Source organism: Sycon ciliatum, chromosome 4 (assembly GCF_964019385.1).
Source record: "Sycon ciliatum chromosome 4, ocSycCili1.1, whole genome shotgun sequence".
In the NCBI taxonomy this organism is placed as follows: domain Eukaryota; kingdom Metazoa; phylum Porifera; class Calcarea; order Leucosolenida; family Sycettidae; genus Sycon; species Sycon ciliatum.
Window position 1 is genome coordinate 764,336 of NC_088646.1, and position 17,404 is coordinate 781,739.

At 46.9% G+C, this 17,404-nt stretch overlaps 3 protein-coding genes across 3 annotated transcripts; 2 read left to right on the top strand and 1 right to left on the bottom strand.

Annotated features, from left to right (window-relative positions):
• Window positions 1–531: 531 nt before the first annotated feature.
• On the bottom strand, window positions 532–5,976 carry LOC135813775 (uncharacterized). Its single transcript, XM_065326781.1, has 5 exons — window positions 5,706–5,976; window positions 4,582–4,865; window positions 2,824–2,871; window positions 1,850–1,963; window positions 532–1,306 (listed from the first exon to the last, which is right to left on the bottom strand). Exons 2-5 carry the CDS (start codon window positions 4,774–4,776, stop codon window positions 1,199–1,201), a joined length of 465 nt encoding a protein of 154 aa, XP_065182853.1. The 5' UTR covers window positions 4,777–4,865; window positions 5,706–5,976; the 3' UTR covers window positions 532–1,198.
• A 435-nt stretch (window positions 5,977–6,411) lies between these two features.
• LOC135813333 (piggyBac transposable element-derived protein 4-like) lies at window positions 6,412–8,190 on the top strand. The gene has a single exon (XM_065326432.1). It carries the CDS (start codon window positions 6,412–6,414, stop codon window positions 8,188–8,190), a length of 1,779 nt encoding a protein of 592 aa, XP_065182504.1.
• A 179-nt stretch (window positions 8,191–8,369) lies between these two features.
• LOC135813776 (uncharacterized) lies at window positions 8,370–14,471 on the top strand. Its single transcript, XM_065326782.1, has 4 exons — window positions 8,370–8,870; window positions 11,377–11,405; window positions 12,242–12,409; window positions 13,025–14,471. The coding sequence occupies exons 1-4, from the start codon at window positions 8,627–8,629 to the stop codon at window positions 13,643–13,645; spliced, it is 1,062 nt and encodes a 353-aa protein (XP_065182854.1). The 5' UTR covers window positions 8,370–8,626; the 3' UTR covers window positions 13,646–14,471.
• Window positions 14,472–17,404: the final 2,933 nt, after the last annotated feature.

Sequence of the window (17,404 nt, forward strand, 5' to 3'; positions counted from 1 at the left end):
GAAGCGTGCAAATCTGCAAATGCACTGCATGTGCACCCACAGATTTTCTCTTATAGCAACAAGATCTGAATGAGACAGATCAAGACTTGCACCAGATAACTGTCCAATCCACACAACCTGCGAAGCCATGTAAATTGACCACCTGGTCTACACCACACGGGGTACATCGGCATAAAACGGCCATGCCCATGACAGTTACCTATAATGCACACCCTACACTTGCTGGAGTAACCAGTATAGACAGCATGCTGCTTTGATAGAAGCAGACACTAGATGCACTGGTACCTTGAAGTGAAATTGGAGTTACTTTACCAACCAGCCTCGGCTACTGAGTACTGGGAACTGAGAGCCAACAAACATACCAACAACCTCAGCCAAAACAGCTATAATTATAGTAACGACACACTGGATTGTGGAGCCGAAACTTGTCCAACTTCCAAATGCTTTGGCAAGAAGGTAGCCTTCCGACAGGTTGCCCCCCCCCCCACACACACATGTGCGCGCACGCACTCCAAGAGGGCTTCGAAGATATACAAGCACAGGGCTTATAATGGAGAACTGTATGGATCATGTCCATACATGTTTGACGTCACATACATAAACAACACAATCATGCTGTGGTAAAAGTCTGGAATTAAACTTCAGACTCAGCGTACCAGGATGCATAAAACTGCAGTCCCAGTACCTGCTGGGAAATTTTGTGCTACTGATATAATGAAAAATAGGAGAATAGGAGGCAATGTACATTTACCAGGTGGTTTAAAAATGATAAGACCAGTCTCTAATATAAGCCCACACGTACAGACTGGTTTAAAAAATATAAACGCGGGGCTTATAATGGAGATAACATGGCATGTTAGTTTGCAGCAAGCAAGCAGGTGTACAGAATAGGTTAGGTTGCATCAGGGAGCAGGGCTCCCTGGATCGCATACAAGACGGAGGGCTATCTGCAAGCCCTTACATGTACATCAGCATGTAACAACCGCGGGTGCCCATAAGGAAGAGGGGTCAAATGAACATGAGGCCATGGGATTTTGTAGACAGTTATCTGAAACAAAACAATAAGCACAAGATCAAGACAAACAAAGAGAGAGAGAGAGAGAGAGAGAGAGAGAGAGAGAGAGAGAGAGAGAGAGCCTCGGCAGCACAAACCAATGAATTTGTTATAACATCTCCATCGGCGGTTCATCTCTTCCAGTTACCAGTCCAAAGGATAGCGGTCGCGTAGCATGTCTTTCAGCTTGAAGCACTGTGTCTCCACAATGTACTCGTCATAAAAGAAATGATCGAAGTAGGAGTTTCGAACCTGCAAAGCAAACGAAATCATCACCAGGCTCGGTGCTTGGCAATCACATACTGTAGTAATTAATTGGACAATGTCTGCGTACTCTGCAGAGTACATCACCCCATTGGCATTGGATCCCAGGAATAGGCAACTCCCATATGCAGACCAGTCCTGACAACACTTCAAGTTGACATCGTGTTTACAATGTAATGCTCATGGCACACAGGGACGTCGGACCCCGGTGCCAATAATGTAATGTTGTGATCAACACATTTATGGACTGCTTGGGCTCAATGTTCCAAAACATTTCCCTATCATGTTGGATAGTTAGCTGCCTGTAGGCTGATGTACATGTAGCGCGTCTACGCCTGTAGCATGTCGATATAGAAAAGGCATATGGCATGTCTACACAATGTGGCATAACTACACAGTCGTGTACTGTAGCATGTCAACATAGAAAAGGCATATGGTATGCAATGTCATGTAGTGTAACAACACAGTCGTGTACTGTAGCATGTCTCCGATCAACACAACTACGGTCGTGTTGGAAACACTAACACCTACCGCACAAGTACTAGGTTTTAGCTGGTCTTGTGGAACGTAGTAGGTCACGCAATCGGCACCCGCATCGACCGAATCACACATAACCATATAGCAGGGGCTGTCGACATTCTCATCCTTGTTGTTGCAATCAGCAGATATCGACACACCAGAGTACAGTCCACTTAGTCATAGCCAAGGGAGATAGATACAGAGATAGATACATAGATAGATAGATAGATAGATACAGAGATAGATAGATAGATAGATAGATAGATAGATACAGAGATAGATAGATAGATACAGAGATAGATAGATAGATACAGAGATAGATAGATAGATGGATGGTAACTCTCATCTTTGTGGTTGTGTCCAATCAGTTTAACACGCCGCATGGAGGCTGCAAAGTGTTCAATTTAGACATCAATCACCCCCCTGTGGGTGTTTGTATGTGAGTGTATGTGTCTGTGTGAGCATGGAAAGCAACCAACAGCGAGGGAGCGTCTCCCGTTCAAGTTCTGCTGTGCGTGCGGCGAGAGATATCGCAGGCAGCAGGATCTGCAACGGCATGAGGCCGGATATTCTGCCGCGAAGCCGTGATGATACCCCTTTGTTACCCTCCTCATGGGGGCAGCTTAGCTGTTTAACGGCAGCTGTATGTCAAGGTGAAGGTCAAGGTGTATGTGTGTGTGTGTGCGTGCATGCATGCGTGTGTGTTTGCGTGCACATGTGGATGTGTACATGTGCATGTATGTGTGTGATTTTCAAGGCAAACAATGCACTGTGTAGGACAGTGGATCTAAACTTTTTCAAGTAATTCTAGTACAGAGCCAAGCTGCCCTTGTGACTTGTGAGAGGGCTCAATACGCCAGTTGCAACACAAGTGACAATGGTGGAAACTAAAGTCGATTGTTACTCAGAGTTGTGTGTCACTTGGACAATCATCACTATTCATCAGACAACACAGTCGTGTGTCAATCCCAGCACATGAACTGTACCTGGTCCACATATTTCTCTGGTACTTGCAGTTCATAGTCGTATCCAAGCTGGAAAAGAGGTAGACAAAAACACTGTATTGTGAATTTGTGACAATTTCAAAAATAGCAATAAATAGGATTACATGTATGTCCCGGACTCGTATGTATCACGAATCCGCGTTACACTCGTTATTATCTCATTATTTGTTCATGTCTACATCATCTGTACGTCATGCTGACGTCTTACTGGAGTGATCGCGTTATACCCAAGTTCTCCAGGATGCAGCTGGCCCAAAGTATAGATGAAAAGCAGAGTTATTATAAGGCCATCATTTTTTATAGCTATGTTTCGCGTCGTCCGCACGCATACGTTTTGATTTTTTTTCGGAAAAAAATAAAAAATCGAACATGCACAGTGAGTGTACGATCGTGCGAGTCATCAGTGTGAACAGGTTGCATACGGCGAAGCTGGGATTCAGAAATGGCCTCTCGCCTAGGCCAGCGTTGGTAAATCGTTTGTTCGGCACCTGGGAGCAATATTCTATGAGCTTACACCAGACCGCATTGATCGCCTAAGCTGAGAGGATGCGTCGTTCCGGAGCTCTTTGCACCGCTGCTGAAGTCTGAGTACAATATTCCAGCGAAGCATAGGCACCATGACCAACGGTTGCCTCCTCTGTCCAAAGTGAATATTTACTCATGCTGATAACCCAGATGTTGTGCTTCGATGTACGATTTTTCTTTCGAATGTACACCATGCACGAGCTATTGACTACCGTACTGGCAATATATGTTGCCGCAGTGAGGCCATGAAGCGTTACATTGGCACATGTTTGCCGCACGCAGGGCGTTACGTGCAAAGTCGCACAGGAGCCGTTACACAGGTTTCTATATTGCCGCAGTCCTTTTTTGCTATTGCCGCATCACTTTTTTGCTATTGCCGCATCATTTTTTGCTTTTGCCGCATCATTTTTTCTTTTCATCCACATTGAAGGCACAGAAATTCAGTTGCTTGCTATCCAACTGTTACAAACCCGACGGCAAAGGGCGACAACGATATCAATAGAAGACTGTATATTTTAACTATCAGAGTGATCTGTTCACAAAAAGATCATCAAAAGGAAAGTGACATAGGGGAAGAGCGCTTCCTCCAAAAACTACTTTTCACCACGCGGTACACGTGCTTTCACAGTTTTCAGCCTTTTTTTTTGCAGTGCAAACTGCAATGAAAAGATCGCCGCACCCCGCCGGACGCGCGTTACGAACTCAACGAAAATTTGTCGCACTAGCCTGGTCGCGCGTTACGCCGCACCCCCTGCGTTACGCGTTACGCGGCAACATATATTGCCAGTATGGTATTGTGCTATGTACAGTGCATACACCTGTGATGAGCCTTTTTTATTATTTTGCAACTTTTTATTTTTTTCCACCTCTCGCATATGATTCTGGAAGTTGAACTGACGCGAAACATAGATATAAAAAATGATGGCCTAAGTCCCAACTTCGGTACTTACTGGTATCTCTGTTATTATAAGTCCCAACTTTGGTACTTACTGGTATCTGTGCCACCTGTTATGGGAAATCAAACTTGAAATGAATTTTTGCGCACTCGCAAAAATAAGTTAACACAGAAGGCGCATGCGCCGCGCCGGACACTTCACAGTTTGCTTCCTGCTCAGAATTGCATGGCTGACTGGTGACTCTCTTCAAATTCTCTTCTCCCCGCCTACACCCACCCCAGCACGAAGATAACACGTGCATTGGATCGTCATTCCTTACGTGTGGTTTTGCGTCCCAGCCGAAAACGATACCTCGATATCCTTTGGTGGTGAACTCAACAACCTGCCCAACCTTGAATTCAATGTGGGCCGGTCGCGGGGATCGGATTTTTGGCGAGCGAGCATACCAACATGTGTCTGGTACCAGTGATGCGTCCTCCACCGTCAGATCCTGGGCCAGAAACGCCTTGCCCATTGTGTCCTTGTTCAGGGTTGAGTAGTCAATGGTATTGCTGCTCACGAGTCACTTCTATTCCACGTGTGTGCAGCAGGCTCTGAGGTGATCTGCAGCATGGGACAAGGGACATTTGATACAATGTATGTCCATGTACGCAGAAAAAACTAACCCACGAAACAAAAATGAGCTTTTTAGCAGACAGATTGTTGCAAGTGTGATGCAAATATTAAATAATGATAGGTCAAATCACATCGCAATAGCATTTGCCCAACATACACACACACACACACACACACACACACACACACACACACACACACACACACACACACACACACACACACACGGACATACTACGCACACACACACACACACACCATGTACGGTGTACCATGTATACGCCCGTCGCAAGAGAAGACATTGGCATAAAACGGCCAAGACACACACACACTCACACACACACACACGTGCACACACGTGCACACACACACACACACACACACACACACACACACACACACACAGCATGAAAGCATGAAGGAGTATTTTACTGGCTTCAAAACTGCATAGCACGACGGTAGATACATTGTACAGTGCATGGTATTAGATAAACCTTGTTTTGTAACCAACAGCATGTTACATGTTACAAGGCGGAGGGTCTGTGTACATTGTACATGTACATGAATTACATCAGTAACTTCTAACAAAGTACAACAAATCAAAATTAATGCTCAATTCCCTGTGATGACTAATTACTTTGTACGATACAGTACTTAGTCTGACTTCATTCAATACGCTTAGAAACTTTTAGAAAAATGTACACCGAAAAAAAGAAGCCTTCATAGAGTCTGAGCAGCAAAGACGTTTGACACACACGGTCCAGAATCCGCTAGCTATGGGTGCTCACAGCAGAAAATAATGTATCAGCGAGTCAAGTCAGTACTTACCCGAACAAGCTTTAGCACTGCCGCTTCATCACACTGTAACAGCAACTCAGCTCTCCCTGGTAAATTAACCTGTAAGAATCTCGACTCTTTGCATCGTCGTCAGCTAGATATCGAGTGTGGTGTTGGCAGTTGTAAGCTAACCATTTTTTAAACATTCTGACTGAGTACGAGTGGGAACCCACTCGCGCACGCCCTGCACCATTGTACCCGAGTGCCTGTGATTGTGATCGAACCTCTCAATGTGATTTCATTTCACACAATTACAATCACCCGTTTTCTTTGTCAGCTTTCATTTTTCTCTCTCTCCCTCTGACACATTTTTTGAACTCTGCGCGCCACGTGAGGAAGCTTGGCTACGCATCTCGGTTTGCATGACGACGAAGCAGTCACCTAGCTGCGATGGCAACTGACGTCATGTACAGTCAAGCTATGAAATCTACGAAGCAGGCACTCAAGACAAGTATCTCTTGGTCTGGCAAAGCCTATATATAGGCTTTGGAGCTGATGCGCGTAGATTGCCTGTTCCCTGTTACCACGGAAACAACTGCACAAGGCCAAAATGGCGTCCAAGCGATTCCAGGCGATATCAGGCAGTGTTGGCAAAAAAAATTTTGAAGAAGGAAGTTGTAGTTTTGTCAGGTTGAGGTATTCAGTTGGCGGATATTGTGTAAATTGTTCGAGCCTATTTATAGGCTTTGGTTTGAGGATGGAGGTTGGGGCTGCTGAAGCCACTGGGAGCAGTAGTGATGTAGAGTTTGCGCCGGGTGTTGAAGCAGAGAGCGATGATGAGCTGCCGGCGAGTCCACTAGAATCTGTTCCACCTCCTCCAGCAACTAACAACGATGCTACTGGAGCAAGCCGAACAGATAATACTAGTAGACGGGAACATGCAATTGACATTGGATGGAGTGAAACGATGCCATCGAACGACTTGCCTGAGTTCACAGGTACCCCAGGCCTGCGAGTGGAGCTGTCTCCTGAGCAAGTCAGTTCACCGTTGAACCTATTCTTGTTGTACATCACGGACGAAATGCTGACGGTAGCGTGTGCTCAAACAAATTTGTATTTTTACCAACGAGCTGCTGATGTATGCCTTGAGGGGGCTGCTCATGCCAGAGAGTGGTCAAATATCACCCCTGCAGAGCTGAGAGTGTGGCTGGGAATCCTTTTTACCAACTCCTTGCATCCATACCCCAGCATGCCTCTCTATTGGTCCTCTAAGAAGTTGTTTGGCCTTGATGCCGTTAAGAGTGCCATGAGCCTCCGTCGTTTTGAGCAGATTAAGCGATATCTTCACCTGGCAAACACAGCTGCCGAGCCAAAAAGAGGCACACCGCATTTTGACCCCCTGTACAAGGTTCGCCCTTGGCTGGATGGACTGCTGAAGCATTCCCAGGAGCTTTTCTCCCCCAGTAAACAGGTTAGCATGGACGAGATGGATGTGTCCTTCAGTGGGAGATGCGCATACAAATCGCGAATTAAATACAAACGAGCCGGCGATGGATTTTTAATCTACGCACTATGCGATGCTGACACTGGCTACACCTGGTCTTTTCGGTTTACTTTTGACCAACCAGGTGCTGTGGAGGTTGGCCTGAGCAAGACCTTCAATGCCGTGTTCCAGCTGATGAAGCAGCTACCCGGCAAGGGGTTTCACGTTTTTGTCGACAACCTGTACTCCAGTGCTCTCCTTGCTGAGAAACTTCTTGCTTTCGGCCACCTGTACACGTGCACAGCTCGTGCTGATCGCATACCAAACTGTGTCAAGCAAAAGGCGCTAACAGGTCAAGCTGCACGACAGGCTCACGGCACTGTTAAATGGGCATCTAGGCGAAATGTGGTGGCACTTACCTACTATGATGCAAAGCCTGTACCGATGATGACCACTGCTCACCATGACCTCGAGGTGGTCACCTTCACCCGACCTCGTTGTCAGGTAAACCCGGAGACTCATCTTCCGCACACAGTGGATGTGGAGCTGACACGACTCAACGTCATTCATGATTACAACTGCTTCATGGATGGCGTCGATGTCGCTGATCAGCTCCGTGGCTATTACAGTTGCAGTCTCAAATGTATGAAATGGTGGCATGCTATTTTTTACTGGATCGTGGATACTGCTGCCACCAATGCCTACCTCTTACACAAAGAAGGCATGAAGGCACAGGCAGCATCTCCCATGACCCATCTCGAGTTCATGGCCGACCTTGCAGAATCGCTTCTCAGCACACCGCATGGAAAGGAAAGAAGCAGCAGCAGCAGCGGGGCAAAGCGGCGCCGGTCAGCGGACGCCGCCATGGACAAGCCAGAGAGTCGCCTTATTGGTTCTCACATGATCCGGGCAATTCAAGGGAGCAGTGCAAAGAACCCCCAGCGTGATTGCGTGAGGTGCAAAGCCAATGGCAAGCGCTCACGCACCAATTACGAGTGTGGCACATGTAATGTCGGCCTTCACTCTGATTGCTTTGAGGAATGGCACAAGTGATGAGGTTTGCTGCTCAGCTATCCAGCAGTGAAGCATTTGTACATATTATACCTGTAAATAACAGCTGTACATAACATTTTTATCATAAAAAAAACTCTTAAAATACCAACAAAAACCAAAGCCTATATATAGGCTTTGAGCTGCCAGACCAAGAGATAGTACTAGTAGGCTATCACAATGTCATTTTGAAATAATTGTCTCTGGCGATCACTGAGTATCACAGTATCCTCAGTGCTATCGTCATCCAACTATAATATCAGATCCGGGAAATCCGCCAATGTCTTCCATTTTACTCCTGGGGAAGTGATTTCGTGGCACACTACAAGTAGCACCTCGTGGCCGTAGACTACAATTTTAAATTATAGTCAGTTTCAGGCGAATAAGAGATATTTCTCGCAACATATGGTGTGTAGTCCCGGGCTTATTATCCGTGCCAATGGCAAGTGTGTTCGCCAGCAGTCATTTACTGACTGAAGCACCAAGGGTTGCAGTTCGGTTCGAGCAGGATGAAGGCAGAACTTTGAGAGAAATTCGGCGGCAGTTCGGATTATTTGAAGCTGAGCTGCGGGAATTGAATAGTCCTGGTCGTCAAGCGAACCGCACCAATCCCGATTACGCAGTTGAGCGTGGCAAAGAATATGAGCTGGTTGCTGCCACGAAAAATAGAGGCTGGTCAAAAGGTACTACTAGTATTTGCATGTGTGTACATGATATTGTATGCCCCATTTCCTGTAGAAAGTGTAAACAAAATCACCGTACCTTATGTACCATACATTCAAAAGTTCAGTGGTACACGGTGCGACCTTTGACCTTTTCCATGCCAATTGTATAATTATCTCAATGACCACTTAAACTTGCATGGTTGATCATAAAGCCTGATTCATACGTCCTTTCGCGTACGAGATATGCATCGCAGTACCAGTCACTGAGAGAAAGCTGACTTGAGTTCAACTTGTTTGGCTCATCGCACGACCGTCGCGACCGCACTGCAAAGCCGGTTTCTCCTATGCGAAAATAAGTATGAATCAGGCTCAATTCTTTGTATTGTGTGTGTGGGGGGGGGGGGGGGGGGGGTGAGTAAAGTAAATCAACAAATTTTCGCAGGTGAAAAACTTTCGCCGATCTCCAAAAACCACTTCACCGCCACTAAACTTTCGCCGTGGGCGTGCAAGAGTCCAAAAAAGTGATCGATGTCTCGTGTGCGCATGTACTAGTAGTATCAGGAGTCCATACAGTAGACTCGTTCGCCCAAGAACGCGGTTTCAGAGGGCCAGCCTAGCAAAGTTCTTATTTTTCAGCGCCCCAGGCTACGTTCTTATTTCGCGTTCTTAAGCGCTACATGTACCGGTTGTACACTTTACATGCACGTGTAGTATGTAGCGCTGCACTGGGTGATGTTTTCGCGAGGACCCGACAAGAGTTTGTGGTTGCGGACTTGTTTTTCATGTAAAAATGTCGCGTTCTTAAAAATCTTGGAGTTCGTTCTTAAATCCAGGCTGGGGCGTTCTTAGATTTCCAGCCTGGACGTTCTCGGGCGCCATGTTCTTGGGCGTACGAGTCTACTGTAACCCCAGAGTGTGCAATGCGCGATAGGGTCTTGTCACGACTCGTTTCAACATTACGTCATTTTCACGATGTACACTTGGCGCGTAGCTGCGCGTGCAGGCCGCGACATTCGTGACACCGCAACAATGATTGATCGATGCGAATCACCACATTACATCATAAAGATGACGTAATGTTGAAAACAAGTCGTGACAGAGATTTGTGTGGCGTTGCACACTCTGGGGGTTATGGACTCTTGGTAGTATAGCTGTACTGGCAATATATATGGTCGCAGTGAGGCCATGAAGCGTTACATTGGCACATGTTTGCCGCATGCAGGGCGTTACATGCAAAGTCGCACAGGAGCCGTTACACAGGTTTATATATTGCCGCAGTCCTTTTTTTGCTATTGCCGCATCATTTTTTGCCAACTGCAATGAAAAGATCGCCGCACCCCGCCGGACGCGCGTTACGAACGCAACGAAATTTTGTCGCACTAGCCTGGTCGCGCGTTACGCCACACCCCCCTGCGTTACGCGTTACGCGGCAACATATATTGCCAGTACGGTAGTACAAAGGTCCGTGTAGTTTGTAGACCCCTGTGTACTGTACGCATTTTTTACAGAGAGTCCGGCGGCATAAGACTGACCCAAACTGACATTTGGTTCTGGTGACAAATTTTGGCCGGCGATTACAGTCCATTCAGAAAAAGATGGACTTCTAGCTTTTGGCCATAAATGGGTCAAACGTTGAGTTTTTTAGATTTTTTTCTGCAATCCCCTATGGAATCCTCTTCTGTTTCTGAAGTCTATTTCTCCAAAAAGCAAGCCATAGTAAGAATAGGATTTCGGCCAGGTTTTGCCCCAAGAGCACTTAATTGGTAAAATCCATCAAAATCCAGGCCGTTTGACCCTGCCTGCAACAGTGCATTGTACGGTTCGAACCCCAGTTCAGGTACCCTTTTTGGACCCTTTTTCAAATTTCACAGCACTGCACTGTGTACGATAAAATCTTGAAAAATCGCCTAATACGGAAGCTCTCAAGAGCCAGGGCCCATCTTTTTGTTAATGGACTGTAATTTTGGCCGATTAACATCGACCGGAGAAATCAGCGAAATTAAATTGCCAGCGAAAATTTGTTGATTTGCAGTATGTAGCATACTCCTAGACCTTATACACATGATACAGATGTACGAAATCCCGTAAATTCCCGTAGACCCGGTTGGGTGTTGTGTCTGCAGGACCGTATTGTATTTGCTGCTATTCCCACGGCCCAATGTGCCCTAAATGCATTTGACACGAAAACCGTTTTCGGACAAAGATCTAGCTAATCAATAGCCCTATTCAAACATTTCAAAGTGATGAAGCTGGAAAGGCGATTGTCTGCCTTTGATCATTTGGCTAAATTGGTCAAATGCGGATGTATAGCGCACAATGAACATTCAACCGGGCACGTACACACCCACGGGATTTCGTACATCTGTACAGTGTGCATAAGGGTTATTGACCTGGGAGAGGGTACGTCGCCCATTTCCGTGGATCAAGTGCGACTCAAGCCGGGCGCCCTTACCCAAAGGTGTGTGTGTGTGTGTATGCGCATGTATGTGTGTTTGTGTGTGTGTTCTGTGTGTTCTACTTGCAGATACATGCCGTAATGCATCTCAGCTAGTGGTAAGTGTGCACTGTCATGCTGAGTCAATAAGCCCATTGCGCATTGCCAAATATGGAAGGTACTTCGAAGTATGAGTAATGCATGTGAGTACACTGGGATCAGGATTCAGGAATGCACTGTTCAACACACCAGACGACCATGCCCAGGTGGCTGGGTGGGGTGTTTATGGTACAAATTACGTCATTGCGCAATGGGCTTATATTTTTGGACACTCTGAACATCTGACATCAGCAGACTAACAGTAACAGTTACAGATGATGACTTCTGTACTCTACAACTAAGCAGGGTGATGCATAGCTTTATTGTGGCGATGATCATGATAGGCGTCAGCTCATCGGTAAAGCGTGGTGATGATCATGATAGGTGTCAGCTCATCGGTAAAGCGTGATGAAGTGCTCAACACACGCCAATGGACCTGCATATTATCAACCCCGAAAATGGAGAAGACAGTTTGCAAAATTAAAGAATTTCTATTTCTTGTAGTACTATGTGTTTGATACACTTAGGGGCTATCCGGCATTATCGACAATTTTCAAGAAATGAAAAAGTTTAGTTACGACCCTCCCTCTCCCATCCACCCGCCCACCCACCCCCCTGAACGAAAAATAGATTGACTTGACAGCAAGAATGCCTTGATGGCTCACATATCAATACTTTCGAAACGAAACTCCCCTTGACCCACCCACAAACGAAACTTTTTCTCTTCGTGTAAAAGATCGATAATTATGGATGGCCCCTTCCGGTGTGTTGGGTTTCGACTTGTTGTCTATACTACCGGGACCGAGATGTGTTAGATTTCGCTGTACCTCTGTCTCTTGGCACTCTGATTCTCCAGATGCAAGCAATTAATATCCCATCGGATTGCTGGCAGCGGCCAGTGGAGGTAGTCAATAACTCAGTCAGTGTGCTCATGCTGCTAGTGTTTCGATTGTTTCGACTGGTGATTGCATCGTGGATGTTTACGCTGGGACTCGCCTCCACTGGGTTTACATTACCTGTGCAGGTACGCCGTGATGTGTGCTGCTGGTGCTGTGTGCTGCCGTGTGCTGTGTGCTGTGTGCAGGTACGCCGTGCTGTGTGCTGTGTGCAGGTACGCCGTGCTGTGTGCTGCCGTGTGCTGCTGTGTGCTGCTGCTAGTGCTGCTGCTGCTGGTGCTGTGTGCTACTGCTGTGTACTGCTGTGGACTGTGTACTATGTGTTGCTGTGTGTAGCTACTGTCACTAGTGTGCTGTGTACTGCTGTGTGCTATGTCACTAGTATAGTGTGCTGTGTACTGCTATGTGCTATCAGGTCTCAGTCAGTGCACCGTGTAACTAACTGCTGCTGCTGTTTCTGTTTCTGTTATTCTTTATTCTCACAATGTTGTTGTTGTTGTTGTTGTTGTTGTTGTTGTTGTTGTTGTTGTTGTTGTTGCTGTTGCTGTTGCTGTTGAAGTTGTTGATGGTTGCTTATTGCTGTTGATGGTCTCTTCATGACTGTATCTTTGCGTTCTATGTCATTTCTGCTTGAAACATGTTTGTTGTGTTGTCTACCTGATTGGTTTTACTGTGTGTACATGTGTGTATGTGTGTGTATATGTGTATGTGTGTGTATATGTGTATGTGTGTGTTGCATGCAGGGTTTGTACCATTTGTTCAGCATGGCGTTGCGTGTCCTTGCTCCGGAGTACTCAGCCGACCTTCCACCTCTACGGCACACCCCGCAGTTCATGTTCATCTCCTTCAGCTGCTTCTTGGCACTGATTGGCTCGTCGTTTGTGTTTATGATGCTGTTGATGTCCCTAGTCTCTCAGGCGTTCATTTGCGTGCTGGAGTTACTAGTCCGCTCCATGGCCAGCCTGACGTGGGTCATTGCCGTGTGTCTCGGTGGTAGTGGCTTCAGTGCCCGCAAGCGCATTGACCTGCTCTTCTTCCTGGTCAGCCTGCCATGGCTCAACGGCGTGGTATTCATGAGCGCCGAGTTCATGTCCCGCCTAACCTACCTTCTCGCGACCTACTTCTTGATGCTCAGTCGACACAAGCTGGCTACGCTAGTGTCTCTGCGACCGGCTGGCTCCCCGGCTCACAGACCTGCTCTCATACAGTATGTGTTGGTGTGGGCTTTCCCAGCAGTGTGTCTCTTAGTTCATCATTACCATGGGAGAATGAGTGCGCTCTATGCATGCTGGTCATTGCTTGGGCTCTCATTGCTCGTCCCCTTCCTCATAGACCGTGAGTCATGGAATCCGCTGGGCTCATAACTATTGCCCATCACACTAAAGTGTGTTTGATTGGGAATTTGCTTGATGGGACATCTACATGTATGTGTGTGTGTGTGTGTGTGTGTGTGTGTGTGTGTGTGTGTGTGTGTGTGTGTGTGTGTGTGTGTGTGTGTGTGTTTGTATGTGCATTTCAAGTAGGAAAGTGTGTGTGTGTATGTGAATTTGTGTGTAGTTTTGTAGCTCCAAGACTTTTCTGCTAGTGTCTTGCCGGCTGTGCTGTACTTCAAGTTTCTTGGTCCACGGCTTAATATCTTAGCTTGTCCTCCTGGCCCACAGCTTGCTGGTAGCGTAGCCTTTAGCCTTCTGATCGCCTTTTTTAAAATCTCAAGCTGCCGGTGCGGTGTTATTTGTTTCTTCTTTTATATCCAGCCAGGGTTCTTATCATTGGTTTTAGTTTGATCCTCAACACAAGTCCTACATTCTGCTCATTTCAGAAAGAAGTCGCTGCTTCAGCATTATACCTAACCAGCATGCTCATATCCCGAAAGAAACTCTTCAAACACAACAATTCTTCTCATCTCCTAACATATTTTACCTTGCCTCCTGATCCTGGACGCTATTCAAAATTTATACTGAAAAAACGTTTTTTAAATGTTTTTGTTCTGACACTAGTGGTGTGGTGTCCTGCTGTACTATGATTAACTAACTCTTACCGAGCTGAGCGAGAACTGTACAGCATGTATTTGCCTGGATCACCTTTCTGCGTCTGGCATCATCCTATTAGGCTTTTCTTTGATTTTATCTTAAATTAATCTGACTTAAAATATCAGTGTGAGAGCTAGTACAAGTTTTATGTACTCAGGAACATGTTGAACTGTGTCCGTTGCCGAGGGAAGTCGGGATGGGGCTGCTAACACCCGGAGTAACGGAATACTTACCATACAGGCAGGCAGCACAGCGGTGGGTTGGTTTGTAAGGCCATGATTGAGATACGAGAGGTGCCTGGTGCAAGCCCTTCCTGAGATCGAGCCGTTTTCCTGTGCTGGTTTGCCATGGTAATGGTTTGGTGGAGTACCCACAGTACGGCCCCCAGGCTTCCTCAGGCCAGGAAATGTAGTGTCTGTAGTCTGTGGATGCCGGGATCGTGCGGATGGATATGCGATGCTATAGCATTGGCAATGGCCAGCAAGCGGCAATACGGTCGATGGCGGTGGCGGTGCCTACGCAATCATTGTCGGGCTAACCCGATGCATTCCCCTCAGCCTGCACACTGCACACTGCACAGCCACCTAAACTACAACATACATGTAAGTAGGTACACACTAACATGTATGTGTAACCACTTTAAAAAGTTTGCTCGGACTCCTGCGACCAGGCTGCACACAAGGACACCAGTACTACAAATAGACAATGGACTGACTAATTATTCACTTGTCCTGTCTTTATAAATAACATGTTATTGCATATGTTCTTGGTTTAGTTTTTGGCCTTTTTCGTGCTTTGGAGTTGATAACATTTTCCTCACTATCGAATAAGACCTGCAGGCTGCTGCCGCTCTCCGTTCTCAAAAAAACAAAAAAACAAAAAACAAATATTACTAGCAGATCACGATGTGACCGGTACCAAGTACGGTCAGTTGCTCAGTAGATCGCTGCAGACACCTCGCTCAGGAAATGTAAGGGGAAGCAAGAATGGTGGCCGCGGATAGCTGCCAGCTGTGGCTACTGAGTACCTTCCTCCAAGTATGATATTCTCCACGCTCCTACTACTGAAGCATAAACTGAATAACACTCTAGTCTAGTTCAACTTCCCAGCGAACCCCATCACGCTCCTACCAGCGAGTGCTGTATAATTATAGTGTATTACTACAGACAGTGTACAGTCATCAGTGTACATGTACATGTACGTACCGCAATACTAGTAGTTGCCAATACTCCTCCCTAGCCTGCTCGGCCATAGGACATGACTGAAAGAATCCGGGACATTATCATCAGGCACTTCTCACTTCCAGTCCGCACTCCCAACTTCCTATCCTTCCGTGGACTGCCATCCTGTCAACGACTACCGGTACGTAGAGGACTGAGACTTGAGTATGAGAGGAAGCCGGTCTGATGGTGAACCAAGGAATAGTAAAGTACACTTCCCGTATGTCACGTGATCGTCGCCTTGGAGTTGACCAATGACAGATCAAATGGCGCGGGCTGGAAAGCGCGGTCCTGCCTGCTCAAAGCCTGCCAAAGGCAAAGGTGATGGAACTGGATCCACTGCCCGTCGTCAAGTGACGACGGGCAGGAACGGATTCCACTGCCCGTCGTCAAGTGACGACGGGCAGGAACGGATTCCACTGCCCGTCGTCAAGTGACGACGGGCAGGAACGGATTCTACTGCCCGTCGTCACTTGACGACGGGCAGGAACGGATTCCACTGCCCGTCGTCAATTGACGACGGGCAGTAGCCACTGGACTCGACTCTCTACTTCATGCCCATGAATCATGGTCTTTCATTGGTTACTTGCCGCATGTTTCATAAAATACAAAGCACCGGATTGCGCGGAAAGAGCGACTAAGTGGAAAACCAACAAGATCAAAAAAAGAGTTGACTAATAAATAACTAAAGCAGAAGAGCGACTGTTTGCAACCACAACTGTCATCATGGCGCTCCAACATTTGATCTGGAACTGGGAGAAAAGAAGCCCCTTTGTTGAACGATATTGGCGATGTGAATGAGCTCCTCCGAAAAGTTGAGGAAGAAACTGAAACTTTTATTGCCGAGTCGCTCGCGAAGGAGATCTTGGACGAGCCGGATGAGCCTCAACCAAAGCGCGCAATGCTCAGCAACCTGCAGGATCCACGCAATTTGCCGAGGTTTCCGATCAAGACGTGGGAAAAATCCGTAGGAATACATAGAACAGCCAGAATGCCCAATGCCCAGTCGACAATGTCAATGGCACCACGAGAAAAAAAGCACTATGGACTACTACGAAAAACTGTAGCAGAAAACAATCACAAACCACAATGCAGGTGTGTCTGTCATGTACATGTACGTATCTCTTTATTTGGCTTGGGTGCACACGGGAAACACGTTCCAGTCACTCATACTCGGCCAGTACCGCTGTTCATCCAGCCCTTGCCGCTATCGCGGTGCGGGCTGGATTCCGCGGTACTGCCCTCGTACTCGTGCAGGAACCTGTACTTCTCCCTGGTACCATGGTCTAACCGCCACTACTCGCCACTAGACTATCACCATGATCACAGCCAGGCTACCCTATAACTATAATATAACATACCAAGAGTACCCCAATTATCGCCGAAGTCGCACCAACCTCTTCTTCACATTGTTGTCCCCGGCGCGGGCTTGCGACTTAGATGGTTTGGAGGCAACAACGTTGTGAATGGTCAACGGTCGGGTCCTCAGCGTTTGTTCAGCACCTCCATGAGCGACACTGACTCACGCTGCTATCTGGTGTTCACGAGGTGTTTGTGGCGCTGGAAACGGAGCGTCTCTGTAAGCTTGTATCCCTGGTGATGTGTGTGACTGGTTTGTTGGTTGGTTGGTTGGTTTTTATTTCACTTCGCACATTCAAACGGGATGACGACCCAATAACTTGAATGACGGCGAAGGCTTAGCCTAGAAGTGACTGGAGAGCACTATACACTATAAGTGGTGCTCTAGTTTAGACACAATCTTCCTCAGCCTACTCAAGCTCAACTGATGAGGGGTGAATTCCCCGAAACACTGTGAGCACTGAGCAGGGAGTGGTGCTTTCTTGCAGGTTTGCCGGGTGGAAGGTTCGATGGA

What these genes read in the sequence shown, in the direction of transcription:
- LOC135813775 (XM_065326781.1), bottom strand. Translation starts at nt 4,776, where the DNA reads ATGGGCAAGGCGTTTCTGGCCCAGGATCTGACGGTGGAGGACGCATCA. An exon ending in GCTGGGACGCAAAACCACAC is followed by an intron (nt 2,872 to 4,581) that starts GTAAGGAATGAC and finishes CCTCTTTTCCAG; the next exon opens with CTTGGATACGACTATGAACT. An exon ending in TAAAACCTAGTACTTGTGCG is followed by an intron (nt 1,307 to 1,849) that starts GTAGGTGTTAGT and finishes TTTGCTTTGCAG; the next exon opens with GTTCGAAACTCCTACTTCGA.
- LOC135813333 (XM_065326432.1), top strand. Translation starts at nt 6,412, where the DNA reads ATGGAGGTTGGGGCTGCTGAAGCCACTGGGAGCAGTAGTGATGTAGAG.
- LOC135813776 (XM_065326782.1), top strand. Translation starts at nt 8,627, where the DNA reads ATGGCAAGTGTGTTCGCCAGCAGTCATTTACTGACTGAAGCACCAAGG. An exon ending in AAATAGAGGCTGGTCAAAAG is followed by an intron (nt 8,871 to 11,376) that starts GTACTACTAGTA and finishes TTCTACTTGCAG; the next exon opens with ATACATGCCGTAATGCATCT. An exon ending in GGTTTACATTACCTGTGCAG is followed by an intron (nt 12,410 to 13,024) that starts GTACGCCGTGAT and finishes TGTTGCATGCAG; the next exon opens with GGTTTGTACCATTTGTTCAG.